The sequence below is a fragment of the Apteryx rowi genome, unplaced genomic scaffold (genome assembly GCF_003343035.1).
Source record: "Apteryx rowi isolate R43461 unplaced genomic scaffold, aptRow1 scaffold_354, whole genome shotgun sequence".
NCBI classification, from domain to species: Eukaryota; Metazoa; Chordata; class Aves; order Apterygiformes; family Apterygidae; genus Apteryx; species Apteryx rowi.
The window spans coordinates 236,786-250,436 of record NW_020450019.1 but is presented as its reverse complement, the minus strand read 5'-3'; the positions used below and the strand labels follow the sequence as shown (position 1 = coordinate 250,436).

The 13,651-nt window shown below is 59.3% G+C and overlaps 1 protein-coding gene across 1 annotated transcript in view; it reads left to right on the top strand.

Moving 5' to 3' along the window:
• Positions 1 to 13,651, top strand: part of SRCIN1 (SRC kinase signaling inhibitor 1) — a 64,203-nt gene that overhangs the window by 36,914 nt on the left and 13,638 nt on the right. Inside the window, exons 6-17 of the mRNA XM_026072931.1 lie at positions 4,150 to 4,342; positions 4,936 to 5,134; positions 5,739 to 5,832; positions 6,452 to 7,281; positions 7,717 to 7,809; positions 8,084 to 8,127; positions 8,648 to 8,826; positions 9,680 to 9,855; positions 10,204 to 10,334; positions 11,623 to 11,770; positions 12,526 to 12,838; positions 13,278 to 13,527. Coding sequence (XP_025928716.1) covers positions 4,150 to 4,342; positions 4,936 to 5,134; positions 5,739 to 5,832; positions 6,452 to 7,281; positions 7,717 to 7,809; positions 8,084 to 8,127; positions 8,648 to 8,826; positions 9,680 to 9,855; positions 10,204 to 10,334; positions 11,623 to 11,770; positions 12,526 to 12,838; positions 13,278 to 13,527 — 2,650 coding nt within the window. The remainder of the gene's footprint in view (positions 1 to 4,149; positions 4,343 to 4,935; positions 5,135 to 5,738; positions 5,833 to 6,451; positions 7,282 to 7,716; positions 7,810 to 8,083; positions 8,128 to 8,647; positions 8,827 to 9,679; positions 9,856 to 10,203; positions 10,335 to 11,622; positions 11,771 to 12,525; positions 12,839 to 13,277; positions 13,528 to 13,651) is intronic.

The following is a 13,651-nucleotide window of genomic DNA, read 5'->3' as shown; positions in this document are numbered from 1 at the left end:
GTTCATCCCAGGGCTTAATCTGGCACCCAGCAAGGCAGGATTGGGCCCATGCATATGAGCATCTCCAGAGAAGCCGAAGCAGGGATCTGAGCATCCATTTTAGGCTCCACGGTGATGGACGAAGCTGCGTGAGCATGTCAGGTCCTGCCACGCTCAGGGGCGCACCCAAAAAGTGCATCCGACGCGGACGGGTGCCACCAGCTCCCGAAGGGGTAGGAGCGTTATGAATGGGGCTGGGAGGGAGGCAGCGCAGCCGTGGCGCGTGGCTGGGGCTGCCGGCGGCCGCCGTGCTGTTTTTGCACCAGCTGGTGGCAGGGGCGGAAGGCAGGATGTGTGGGGGCTGAGTTGTCGGTTAACATATTATCTTGTAGCAAGGATAAGTCATTAGCAAGGCAGAGCAATAAAAAACAATTCCCTCGGAGTCGGCTCATTAATGGTCCGCTGGAGGCCAAGGACGGAGCAGCCGGCGCGCTCCCGCCTCGCCCTCGTTGCTCGGCTCCCTGCCCGGGAGCACGGCTGCAAGGCTCTGCCAGTGCCCCGATCCGGCGGGCCGGCGAGGGCCTTGCGCTCCCCCGGAAAATCGTCGCAGCGGAGCTGCCTGCAGGCGAGAAGGGGCAGGGACGCGGCGTCCCTGTCGGCGCCTGCCCCTCTTAATCCCTTTTGCAGCGCGGGGCCTGGCCCGGCAGCTCGTGGGCCTCGTGCATCAGCCCACGGCACCTGGGAGCAGTAGGGGGGCTTTCCCGGGAGGCTCAGGTCCCGGCATGGCCAGAGGCAGAAGGGTGAAGCCCTTTGCTCCCCAGTGGGCTCTTGACGCTGGGCATCAGCCTAATGAGCAGAATGGTCCCTTCTGGGCGAAAAATCCATTAATTTTCATCCTGCTATTAAAAAAAAAATGTTTTAGACTGATGTCATCATTAGCTCTGTCAGATGGCCTTGATTACTTAGGTCAGCTGAAGCCTCGGGGTGGAGGTGAAGGATGAGAACGGGCCTGGTCCCATCAGGGGAAGCTCGTCCCCTCCCCGGTCCCTGCTCCCGGGGGAACGTCTCCGTCGATTTGGGAAGCGTGTTGCGTTGCCGCGTTGCACGGAGACACGCGCACACTGCAACCCGTAGCAACAAGGATGCTACATGGCAACCGCGGTCTCAGCCATCCTGTTGTGTCATGAAGAGGGAGAGAGACGGTCCCCCCCCCCCCSCCCTTGGCTGCATCGATCTTTTTATGGTTATGATTATTTTTCCCAGACAAAACAAGTATCGGGGAGGGGCCGTGCTGGCTCTGTGTGGGATCTAGCAACCTTCTTTCACCTCGCGTTGAAGCTTGGTGGCTTTCAAAGGCCAGCCCAGATGCGGCTGCTGGCGGGGGGACGTCAGGAGGTGGTTGCATGGGGGGAGCAGAGAGGAAAGATGGGATGGAGGCAGAGCGGGATGAAGCTAAGCACTGGCACAGTGCAGGGGAAGGAGAGGAGAGGAAGGGGCTCGCTGCGTTGGGAACGCAGGCTGCAGCGAGGCGTGCGACCCTGCAGGAGACGCGGTGGTCCGAGTAGAGCCCTCGCCCCAGCCGTGGCCGTGGTTCGCAAGCGGTGCCTGCCCCGTCCCTGCGCTACCCTGTGGCCGAGGATCTCTAGTCCTTGGACAGGAGCTGTGGGACAGCACCGCAAAACGGGCACGGTTTTGCACCCAGGGCGAGACAGCTGGAGATTTGGGGACCCAAAGCCCTTGAGGTCTCCTGGTCGCTGTTCCCGGCTCTGGAGCTCGCTGGCTGGGATGGCGAGCAGCGGGGACAGAGCCGGTCCGTGCGCCGGAGCGCTCGAGCTGCCAAGAAGGGCAGCGCCGTCGATGGGAACCGAGCACCGAGGCTCGAGGGAGTGGGGACAGGCGCAGGGGACAGCTGGTGGCAGGACTGCGGTCACCTCAGCCCGGGGCTGGACCCCTCCCCTCGGCACTGGCGTTATTCCATCGCGGCTGCGATTCCTCGGCCGAACGGTCTCATTTGTTTGCCTTCGGAATAGACTCGCAGGAGAAAATAACGACTCTCCGTAGCTGCGTGACATCCGTCGCCCCGGGGAGAGGCAGGTGGGAGTCGGGCCGTTCCGTGCCCCCCTTTCCGCTGCGCCTCTCCCGGGCCCGGGAGGCAGCGGGCGGCTCTGAAACAGCTCAGCAGGGAAAAGTACCGGGGATTCATCTTGGATTTTTGCATGCAGTAAGGAGAGCCAAAGCCGGGCACGTTTGCCCACCTGCCGCGCGAGCAGATGGGGTGTGGGCAGCCGCGGGGCAGCATGCGCGTCTCGGTACGGATCCGCACGCTCCGGCTGAGGTCGCGGTGACATTTGTCTGCGCACGAAGAACAGGCCAGCAACTGCTTCCCAAGTTTGCTGCCTGGGAGTTTTTAGCTCGTGAAAACGAACAGGCGGCTCAGCCTGGGAGAGGGGACCTGCTCTCTCCATCGCCCGCTGCTCGCTGCCGCTCTCTTACGGCCGGGCGCAAAGTCCACCAGGGAAGGTGCTGGTGGACCGCACAGCCCCCGGGTTAGGTCCGACCTGCTCCCCTCAGGCAGAAACCCTTTTCTGATGTAGGAATTTAAGGATCTGTGCTGCCAGGGTGCTTTTTGTTAAAAAACAACAGCAACAACAAAAATACTCAGTCAATTTTCCAGCAATTAGCTGCAGCGAGAACATTTCAAGTCATAGAAAACCCCGCCCCGCAGGATTAATTAAAGCCTCCAGTTAATGCCTAATTTAAATGATGATGATGGCTGTTATCATTTCATATTGATTTTTCTTTCTGGTCTTAAAATAGAGCTGTTGTCCCTTCCATGCCGCCTTTTCCACACCCCAGGAGCTGTTTGTTCCCTCTGTTTGATTTGCCAGCGTTAAACGTGTCTGGAAAATCGAGCCTTGTACTTTGGGGCATTGACAGGCAGCGTTTGCTTCGCGGGGAGCTGGCGGCGGAGCTCAGCCGCCCCATGGGTGGGCACCTCTGGCAACGGGACCTGGCTGCACGGTGTCTGTCCGTCTGTCCCCACGCTGGGACACTGTCCTGGCTTGGCTCTCGGCTGGGATGGATGTGACTCCTGGGCCTGGTCCCAGCTGGGGCCACCAGCGCTGCCCCGTATAAATAGCAGCAAGGTTCGCAGCCAGCCCGAACGGGATGGAAACTGGCTCCAGCTCTGACCAGTGGGTTGCAGAAGTGCTGCGCCTGCGCGCGGCCGAGGCCTGCTTCCCCCGGAGCGATGGCCCGCGCCGTGCCGGCGGCAGCACAGACCGGAGCAGCCCCCGGCAGGCACCCAGCCCTCGTGCCCCCCGATCAGCCTATTCAAGGGTGGGTGAGCCTATGTCTTTCCAGGGGAGTAAGTGGGTGTAAATGTCTTGACTTATATGCCTGGTAGGCACTGTTCTGGTTAAATAGGCATTGCCCACATACAGGGCTTAAAGATGTTTGTGCAGAAAGCCCCTGTATGTAGCCTGAACTTTTATTCTGTGGATATATGCTTGGCCGTGTGAAATTGGACTCCTGGCATATTAAATTTTTACTGCTGTAAACCCAAGCCCATTACTTTCCCCCAGCTCAGGCAGCCATAAACCTTGCCGCTGCTTTGCTTCCAGAATAAGCCGGGCATTTATGTTTCCCGGGAGCTGGTTCATTGGCGTAATGGATGTCTAACCTCCTGTAATTGCTAAGGTTATTCCAGCACTTGCATGCAAGCCCTGGCTCTGTTACCAGCCAGCTATGGCTGTTTTTATTTCAAGTGGGTTGCTGGTGGAGGAACGCAAAGGCTCCTGGAATGGCACCGGGAGGCTTTGAAATGCAGAATGCTGCAAGCCTGAAGTGGAAAACATGAGCATGCAATTGTGGGAGACAAGGGGACAGTAAATGGTTGTACTTAGACCAGGAGATCGAGGATGCCTCGAGCCTGTCACTGCATCTGGACCACATCAGCTTGCTGACTCAGCTGATGATCGAGGGCTGAGCATGCCCAGACGCGGCCCAGGCGGCTCGGCCTCACCCGTGGCTCTGCATCGCAGCACGAGGCTTTGGAGGAAACACTGCGGCACCGTCTCCTGCGACGTGCTGCTGCGTAGAGGGGAGCAGCCCAGGGCTGCGGTACTGCCAGCGCAGCTTTCCTTTGACCTCTCCCCTCTCCCTTTCTAGACGAGGAGCTCCCGACACTCCCAGAGCTCCCAGCCCGGCTTGGCCGATCAAGCCAAACTTTCCTTTGCCTCGGCCGAATCCCTGGAAACCATGTCGGAAGCTGAGCTGCCCATTGGATTCAACAGGATGAACCGGTTCCGACAGAGTTTGCCTCTGTCCCGGTCCACCAGCCAGACGAAGCTGCGATCACCAGGTACCGTCGCCCTCTCCCGCGCTGGGGCTACCTGGGCTCTGCTCCCTCGCAGGCAGGGCGGGGGGCCGGGGCGAGCAGCGTGTGCCTGCTTGGTCGGGGCTGAATCCAGTCTCCCTATAACTGCTGAAACCTGCGGTTGCGGCAGGCCACTCTCCTGGGAGCTGGAGGAGCGACTCTGCTCCCAGAGTCTCACGGCAGGGGCTGCGCTTTGGATGCTGATCCACCCAAACATCTATTTTTGTCTCTGCAGACAGAGACTTGCGTCTGCCACTTGCACACATGCCATGTGTGTATGGGATTATTTTGTTCTATGCAAATAAACCCGGTGGGAACAGAGGTCACTGCATGTTATGCAGGAATGACTGTGGGGGAACAAACTGCCTTCAGCCTTTCTGCTCCAGGGTAGGGTTGGATAGAGCAGAGATTACTGACCCTTCGATTGGGCACAGAGACCTCCAAGCAGGAGGGCAAGCTGAGGCCACAGAGCCGTGGCCTGTGGCATCTCTTCAGTGTTGCGTTGAGAAGGGAGGAGAGTGCAGCAGCTCTCCATGGTGTGGGCACCTCTCACCCCTTCCTGCTTGCTCTGCTTGCAGGGGTCCTTTTCCTGCAGTTCGGGGATGAGACGAGGCGTGTTCACATCACCCACGAGATCAGCAGCATGGACACCCTGCACGCCCTCATTGTCCACATGTTTCCCCAGAAGCTCACAATGGGGATGCTGAAATCTCCCAACACTGCCATCCTCATCAAGGACGAGTCGCGCAATGTCTTCTATGAGCTGGAGGATGTCCGGTGAGGGTGTGGGGTGGACGGAGAGGGAGGGAGCGAGCTCAGAAATCCAGCATGAGTTTTGCGTTGGTACCTGACATCTCGAGCCACTTCTCACAAGGAACGCCAGCCTCTAAGGGTTCTTCCTTACACAAACAGAGTCCTGAGAGCCTGCTCTTGCCTGGCTGCTGGTGTCAAGCTCATTAGCTTGTATTTTTCCTCCTCAGATGCGAGCTAGTGTTGGCAACTTCTCTGCCTGCGGTGATGGTCCGGTGTCTTCCTTTTCAATGGGGGTAGAAAGACCTTTGCAATGGAGGAGGATTTCCTTGGAGATGGTGTACGTCATGTGAGGGTCTTAAGAAGAAACTAGGGCAGGCAATATTTGCTCATCTCTGCAAAGTATGACCCAGGAAAACCTGACATAGGGAAGAGCACCATGGAAACTACTGGGCCAACTACTCCTAGTACTGGCAGGAAAGATTTCCCTTTCTTTGAGGGCTTCACAAGAGATGAAATTAGTGGGATGAAAGCAGAAGGATGTGGGTGCAGTCTTGTGGTGAGGACCTGCTGGGGGCTTGGAGACTTCCTGTTCAAGATGCCTGGCTCATAACTCTCCCTCTCCTTTCAGAGATATCCAGGACAGAAGTATCATTAAAATCTACCGGAAGGAGCCACTCTATGCCTCATTCCCAGCCTCGCACATCACCAATGGCGACCTGAGGGTAAGGGGACGGACGTGTCCGTGGGGCAGGGGAGAGCATGCAGTGTGTGCACGCCTTGGGTACCGGGGCTGGAGTTAGTGAAGAGAGAAAGTGATAGAGACAAAGAGACTGGTAATTGTGTGTGTTTGCGGAAGGAGTAATGGCTGCGATTTGTCTTCCCCGGTTCCAGCATTGTTAAGTGTTACTTTAAGTGAATGGATGTTTGGAGCCTGACAGTAGAGTAATAAACATGATATTTAGGGAATTCATCAGAATGAATCGTCCTGCTCCTAGATGGGAATGAGGGAGCTGCCGTTTGCCAAGGGCAGGTGAAGACACACGAGCTGCAGATCCCGGTTCTTGGTGCAACCAGGGACAGAGCGTGGCTGGGGGTCTCTAGCTCAGCCTCGCCTGGCAGGAGGGTGCTTGCTTGGGGATCGGTAGTTGCAGAGGGGTAGTGCACAGACACACACATGCACACAGCGAGCAGCTCTGCCCTAATCCTCAGCATCCACGGCAGGCACCCAGACCTCTCCACGGGAGGGTTGCACCAAGGCAGGGTCCCAGCCAGGCAGAGCAAGGGAAGGGGGTGCAGCCCGGAGGGGCCGCGGTGCTGACGGTCCCTGTCCCTTCCCCGCAGAGGGAGATGGTTTACACCTCCAGGGAGTCGTCTCCCACCCGCCGGCTGAACAACATGTCGCCAGCCTCTCACCTGACCTCCGGCTCCCCGCCGCCCGTGCTCCAGTCCTCCTCCCCGTCCCGCTCTCGCATGTCCTATAGCGGGGGCCGCCCACCCTCCTACGCGGGCAGCCCCGTCCACCACAGCGAGCGCCTCTCCAACCTGCCGCCCGCGCAAGGCGTCTCGCCCAGCCCCAGCGCCATCCTGGAGCGCCGGGACGTGAAGCCGGACGAAGACCTGGCTGGGAAGAACATGGTGCTGGTGAAGAACGAGGGGCTCTACGCCGATCCCTACAGCATGGTGCACGAGGGCCGCCTCAGCATCACCTCCACCCAGTCCCTGGCTGGCATGGGAGATCCTTTCGGCTACTCCGGAGGGCTGTACAAGAGGGGCTCTGTTCGCTCCCTCAGCACCTACTCCGCAGCTGCCTTGCAGACGGAGCTGGAGGACAGCCTGTACAAGCCCAACGCGCAGATTTACAGCGACACGTATGGGCCTGGCCTGGGTTTCCGCCTGCCCCCCTCCTCCCCGCAGAAGATGGCTGATGGGCGGCTGGTGGATGTGCAGCCGGGGCAGAGCCCTCACAGCCCCTACTCAGGGCCCCCCAGCCGGTCCTCGCCTGTCCGCCAGTCCTTCCGCAAGGACTCCTGCTCCTCTGTCTTCATGGAGAGCCCCGTCAACAAACCACGCAACCCCAGTTCCTCCGGGCCTCCGGAGCTGTTCCCTGGCCCTGGCGACCGCCCGCTGTCAGGGTTCAGCTCTCCTGTGCCGGCCAAGGATACAGAAACGAGGTAAGAAAGGAAATGGGAGAAACCTCTCCTTGGAAATTGGCCTTGCTGGCCCGGTTATTGTCCTTTGATGTGTCTGGGCAACTAGAGATGAAGCAAAGGTAGGCTTTGCCCCGTTGCCACAGAGGCGAAAGTATCAAGATACCTAATAAGCACTAAATTGTGCAGCCCTGAAGGAGCTGTTTGGGGATAGCTGGAGGCGCAAGGGGAGGATGAAGGGGGTCGGATATAGCAGGTGACATTAGCAGCGCTGCCGTGTCTTAGGTTCCCATCCTGGGAAGTGAGTACTCCTGGGCTCCACATGTGCAAGCAGGACTTGCAGGGACCCTGCACCCGCTGGGTAAGCACTGATGAGGCCAGGACAAGCACTCAACAGCGGGAGGGTGTCCGCAGTGCCACAGCCCAGTCCTCACCCGGCCCCTCTTCCTCTCCTCACAGGGAACGGATGGAAGCCATGGAGAAGCAGATTGCCAGCCTGACGGGGCTGGTGCAGAGCGCCCTGCTCCGTGGCTCCGAGGCCGAGACCCCCAGGTAAGGATGGGATGGTGGGTGCTGGGGCCAGCTCCTCCAGGGCACAGACAGGGTTGTGGTAGTGGGGAGCAGGGAGGGGGAAATCCTCCAGGCTCAGGGGAAATCTCCAGCCAGGGTATTTTCTGCTAAGGATCGGGCTGGAGACTCCTGCCCACCCTTCCCGCAGACACCTGCCTTCAGGGGGACATCAGCCCCTGCAGTGTCCCGGCTCCTGGTGCTGATGAGGACGGAGGTGCCTATTCCACACTCATTCCCTTCCTCTCTTTTGTCGCAGTGAGAAGACGGAAACCACCAACGGCGGGACCCCCACATCAGTGTGTAAGTGACCGGGGAGAGGAGCAGAGCCAGTTCCTCACCCCACAATACCCCCAACCTTCTGCTTGAGGCTACTGCGAGTCCCTGGCCCCAGGCCCATGTCAGGGACCTGTGGCTCTGCAGCCCCCCATCACGTGCTGGCAGCCGGCGGGGCTCCCCATCCTGCTGAGGAGCAATCCCTCCTTGGAGCCGGCATGGGGCTTGTGTGGACGATACAGTTTTGGAGGCCACACAGAAATGCTAACAGACTGAAGCACAGCATGGGAGGGGAGGGGGTATTCCCTGGAAGGCACGAGAGCAGAGTGTGCACACTCCGCTGGGAAGGGCAATCTTCTCCAGGGAGCTGAAGGGACCAAATCCTAGGGGTCAGACCAGAAAGGGGAGCAGGTAGAAGGACTGTGAGAAGTGCTGGGGCAGATAGACAGGGCAAAAGGAGTTCTGGGCTGGGAGTGGGCAGGGTGCAAGCCTGGGACAGGGAGATGGGAACGCTCCCCTCAGCAGCCTGTGATTTCTCTCCCTGCAGCAGCCAGCCGGAGCGGCATGGGGACACCGGTGCCTGTGCCCCCGCCGCCCTCTGCCACGAGCACGCCGGCGGGGCAGCCCACTGCCATCACCCGCTTGCACATGCAGCTGCACCTCCACGACCTGCAGCACAATGCCAGCGACCTCCGCAACCAACTTCAGCAGCTCAAGAAGCTGCAGGTGGGTACGAGGAGTGCCAGGGGGACCCCAACCCGGCCCAGCTCTTACCAAAGTGGCTCCAGCCCAGAGCACAAAAATCCCCCTTTCCTGGCAACCTTGCATGGGACAGGACTTGGCTGCAGAAGAGTCCTGAGCACAGGGCTCATGCTGTGTGCACGGGGATCATGGACAGGGGACACAGTGCCCTGCAGAACAGCCACAGTCCGGCCACAGATTCAGCCCCTCTCTGCTCGCTGAGAGCAGCCACACAGTTCACTAAGTGCAGGCCCTGGATGGCATCTTGATCTTGGGCTGGATTCAACCCACAGTCTGAAATTAAAAGGCCCTGAGCCCATTTAATATTCACACGTGCCCACACTGAACACACTGCCCTGCTCCTGGCTTTGTTCTGCTGTTAAACGTGGCCTCAGCCCACTCCTGGGTCCAGAGTGAAGCAAAGGAGCTCTGGTTGCTGCACAGTCAATTGGCTGTTTTAGGTCAACCTCTGGGGCCAGCTAAAGTGCCAGTGTGGTGGCACCCTGCCAGGTCACCCGTCCCTCCCCATCCCAGCCCTTCCCTGCATTGTTGCCTGCCTGGCACAGAGCGAGGCCGGATGGCGGCTCCCCTTCTGGGGCTGGGGACCTCTGGCTCTGACCAGCCCAGCGCCAAAGACAAGGAGCGGTGGCAGATCTGCAGGGCGTGAATGGAGCTGCAGAGGAGAGTGTGTAAGAGCGAGGGTCCCGATCCCTCCCCAGCCTGAGCCTAGGGCTGTCTCCACAAGTGGCGAGTCCTGCGCCATGCCCCTTGCCTACCATGGGCCCCATCCGGGCAGCTCCCCCGGCCAACGGGCTAATTGCCTTCCCTGACCCCACAGCTGCAGAACCAGGAGACGGTGAAGACAATGCTGCGGCGGACGGAGACAGAGATCAGCGTGCGCGTGACGGACACCATGCGCAAGCACGAGGACCCTCTGCAGCGCCAGCGCAGCCTGGTGGAAGAGGAACGGCTCCGGTACCTCAATGAAGAGGAGCTCATCACCCAGCAGCTGAAGTGAGAGCCCATTTGGGTGGGAGCCCCGCAGGCAGAGCTGGCACTGCTTGGCTGTGCCTGCTCCACCAAGGGCACCAGTTCCTGGCACTCGAGTGGGGTGAAGGTCCTTGTACACTGACCTTGATGGGCCAGATCCTCCACTGGCTTAAATCAACATCCCTGCATGGTGCCTTAGTGTCCCCAGGGAGGAGAAGGCATCATGGTCCCCAGCCCAGCTCTGCTCCCCTCTCTGCAGTGCAGGACGTGAGCGGAGGGGACCTGCCCTCCTGGCCACGCTGCTCCCTCCCCTCTGGCTCTGCACAGTCCCAGAGTGGCAGTGATGTCCTTGCCCTGCCTGTGTGTTCACAGTGACCTGGAGAAGTCCGTGGAGAAGATCCAGAAGGATTTAGCCCACAACCACCGGCTCATCCCTGTGCAGGAGCTGGAGGAGAAGGCCGTGGTGTTGAAACAACTGGGGGAGACCCTGACAGACCTCAAGGGTGAGGGGCAGCAAGCGCAGGGGACGGGGGGGGTGGTCCTGGGCCTGAGGTACTGGCAGGGTTGGGCAGCGGCATCTGCTTGCGTCTCCCTGCTGCGTCCTCGCCTGTGGGAAGCCGTTGGCCTGGCAGCAGCATGGCCCTGGGTTGCCCGTTGCCTCTGGGTTTGTGTGTTTGCATTTACTGCGGCTGTGCGTCCCCGTGTGCTTGCGTGCTTCGTCGGTGCGTTGCCTGTGCGCTTGGCTGGCGCTGGGACCACGTGTCAGCAGGGCGTTTGCCTGTTTTGCCTCACGTGTGGCTGGTGTGTTTGCCTGTATCCCCAGCCAGCTTTCCGGGGTGCCTGTGCAGGTGTGGGCTGTGTGTGCCCTGCAGGGTTTTGGTGTTCCAGTGGTGAGGGCTGCACCCCTGATGCAGCGTTCGTGGCTCCCCCCTAGGAACAGTGTCCCTGTTTGCTCTGCTAGCTGTCGAAGTCCGTCCTGCAAACTCTGCCCAAGTTCATCTGACAGCTCATGGCTGCTGGAAGCCACAGTCTCCCCCTCTCATGGGACCTTGCTTCTACCCACCCCTGTGCACCCTGCATTTTATTTTGCTGCTCCTGCAATCCCCCATCCCTGGGCTGCCCCCATCCTGCCTTTCGTGAGCAGATATACCCGGCGCTTCAACTCGTAGTGGCAGAGTTCCTGCTTCCCAGAGCCAAGGCAGGCAATAGCTGATGATCTGGCAGAAGCTGCTGAGGTTGTGAGAGGGAGAGGGACAGGGACGGGGGGAGACATGGGGAAGGCCTGGAGGCGCAGGACAGAGGTGTGAACAGTTCTGTTTTCCTGCAGCCTTTACATATAATCGGGCTGATGCTGAGCAGCCTGGACAAGTGAGCAGAGCGCAGGGCAGGGAGCCAGGAGCTCCCTGATCCACATCAGGCTCTGCCCCAAGTCTCCAGGGCCACCATCCTGGCTACCAAGCCCCCCACAGGGATCAGCTCTGTGGGAGCATTTGTGTCTATTGCTGTGGCTTGGAGGTTCCTGGTGGGGACTAAGATCGGTGCCAGCGACTGGACTGGAGAGGTGAAGCCTCTGAGTGGCAGGGAGAAGGATGATGAGCACGTAGAGGCAGAGAGACACCAGCATAGATGCCCCAGGACGCATCCTGCTTGGTCTGGCAGGGTGTATGTGCCACAGAAGTGAGGATGGCCGTGGTGGTTTCGGTGGGCATGGGGCGCTTGTAGCACTGCTGGCCTGGCTGGCTGGCAGGACCGGGAGGGACCACTGGGTGACCGCCTGCTCTCCCACCACAGCCCAGTTCCCCAGCCTGCAGAGCAAGATGCGAGTGGTGCTGCGGGTGGAAGTGGAAGCAGTGAAGTTCCTCAAGGAGGAGCCAAACCGCCTTGATAGTCTGCTCAAGCGCTGCAAGACGGTGACAGACACCCTCGCCCAGATCCGCAGGTGAGTGCTGTGTGCCCCTCCAGGGGCAAACCCACGCTGCCTGAATCCTGACCCAGCCGCCCTCCGGCTCTGGCCCTGCTCCACATCCTTGGCAGTGTCCCATAAATAATCACATTTTCCTGACCTTTATGTGCACGTTGGAGGATACAGTTCTGATGAAGAAAATCATCTTCCATATCTAATAATAATTGTAGGCTGGGAACTGTACCATTGCTGAGCCTGCCTGCCTGTTCACATTACAAGACCCTTCATGATAGCTTAGAACTTGGCCAAACTTGAGGAGGAATGCTCCATCACCGGGGCTTGCCTCAGGCTCATTTCTAGTCTGGTTTTCTAAGGAAATGAGCCTGTATGATTGCTCAGTGTATGAATTTGCCTACCTGTCATTCCCCCTTTCCTAATAACTCCTGAATCCAATGGCCAATTTCAGCCAAATTTAACAGAGGAGCAGAATTCTGAGCAATCTCAGTTTCCTACAAGTTTCATGAAAATGGACAGCCAAGTAGAGAAGAGAGAGCCTGTAGCATGAACTCTGCCCCCTCATAGACATCATTGCCCCTTCATAGACATCAGAAAATCTAAACCTTCGGCCGTGAAATGCAGATGTTCAGAAGAGCAGGTTCATTTGCTCCACGGGTTGTGGCGGGGCTCAGAGGGGTTGTAATAACCAAGCACGTCCAGATGCCAACCCCGTCTCTTGCTGTGCCCAGCTCCCCATGCCGTGCAGTGACCCAGTGGCTTCTCTGTCCCCGCAGGCAAGTGGAGGAGGGTGTGTGGACCTCCCCGAACAACCTCAGCCAGTCCCCCAAGAAGATCGCCCCTGAGACAGACTTCAGCAAAGGGCTGGATTTGGAGACGCCCACCAGTCCCCCGGTGAGCCTCCATCACCTGACTGCTGCCACTGAGACCCTGGGCATGCCCAGCTTTGGGCACAGCCCCCCCCAGACCCAGACCCACCCCTCCAAGAGCAATAACCCTTCCCGGGCTCCGGAGATGGTACCTGCCAAGACCCAGACGGGCCCAGAAACTCCCAGCAAGAAGAGTGCAGACAAAGCCATATCCGTGGAGGTAAGAGCCCAGGGCAGGTTCCTCCCATGTTGTCCAAGCAAAACCCACAACTGAGGGCATCTTCTAAATGGCCTAACCCTGCTAGGGCTCTTTCCTTCCCCAACATCCCGATGTCTCCCAGCTGAAACCGAGAATAAAAGCTAGGTGCATCTTCCTCCTCCTTGCTGGATTTCTAGGCTGAAGGGGCATCATAAGAGTGGGGAGTCCCCAGTGTTGATCACGGCCTTGGGAGCACCCTCAAGTTGCATGTTGGCAAATAGCAAGCTGGGGTGTACAGCTTGGTAATTAGAGCAGTGCAGGGCCCCAGGACTCCTGGGTTCAGCGGGTGGCGGGTTGGAGGGAGGCACCAGGGCTGTGGCTGGGTCGCGTCTCACCTGCAAGGGCAGGAGAAGCTGCCGCATCGGTGCAGGCTGTAGCGAACTCTGCCTGCCGTCCACAGGCTGCCGAGCGGGACTGGGAGGAGAAGCGAGCAGCGCTGACCCAGTACAGTGCCAAGGACATCAACCGCCTCCTGGAGGAGACACAGGCCGAGCTCATGAAGGCCATCCCTGACCTGGAGTTTGCTGCCAAGCACAAGCAGGCCACAGGCAGCAGCAGTGCTGCATCCACGCCGGAGCACAAGCCCTCCAAGCCACAACATGCACAGAAATCCACAGGCAAAGTGGACCCCAACGGCCGCCGGGGCTCAGGTATGGTGTGCGGAGGGCAGGGGGGCTGCGGCCACACTGCGGATCCCAGGGCTGGGGTGCATGCAGAGCCGGTTGCTGCAGATCTAGGGCAGATCCAGGTGCAGGACTTGTGTCCGAGATGAGC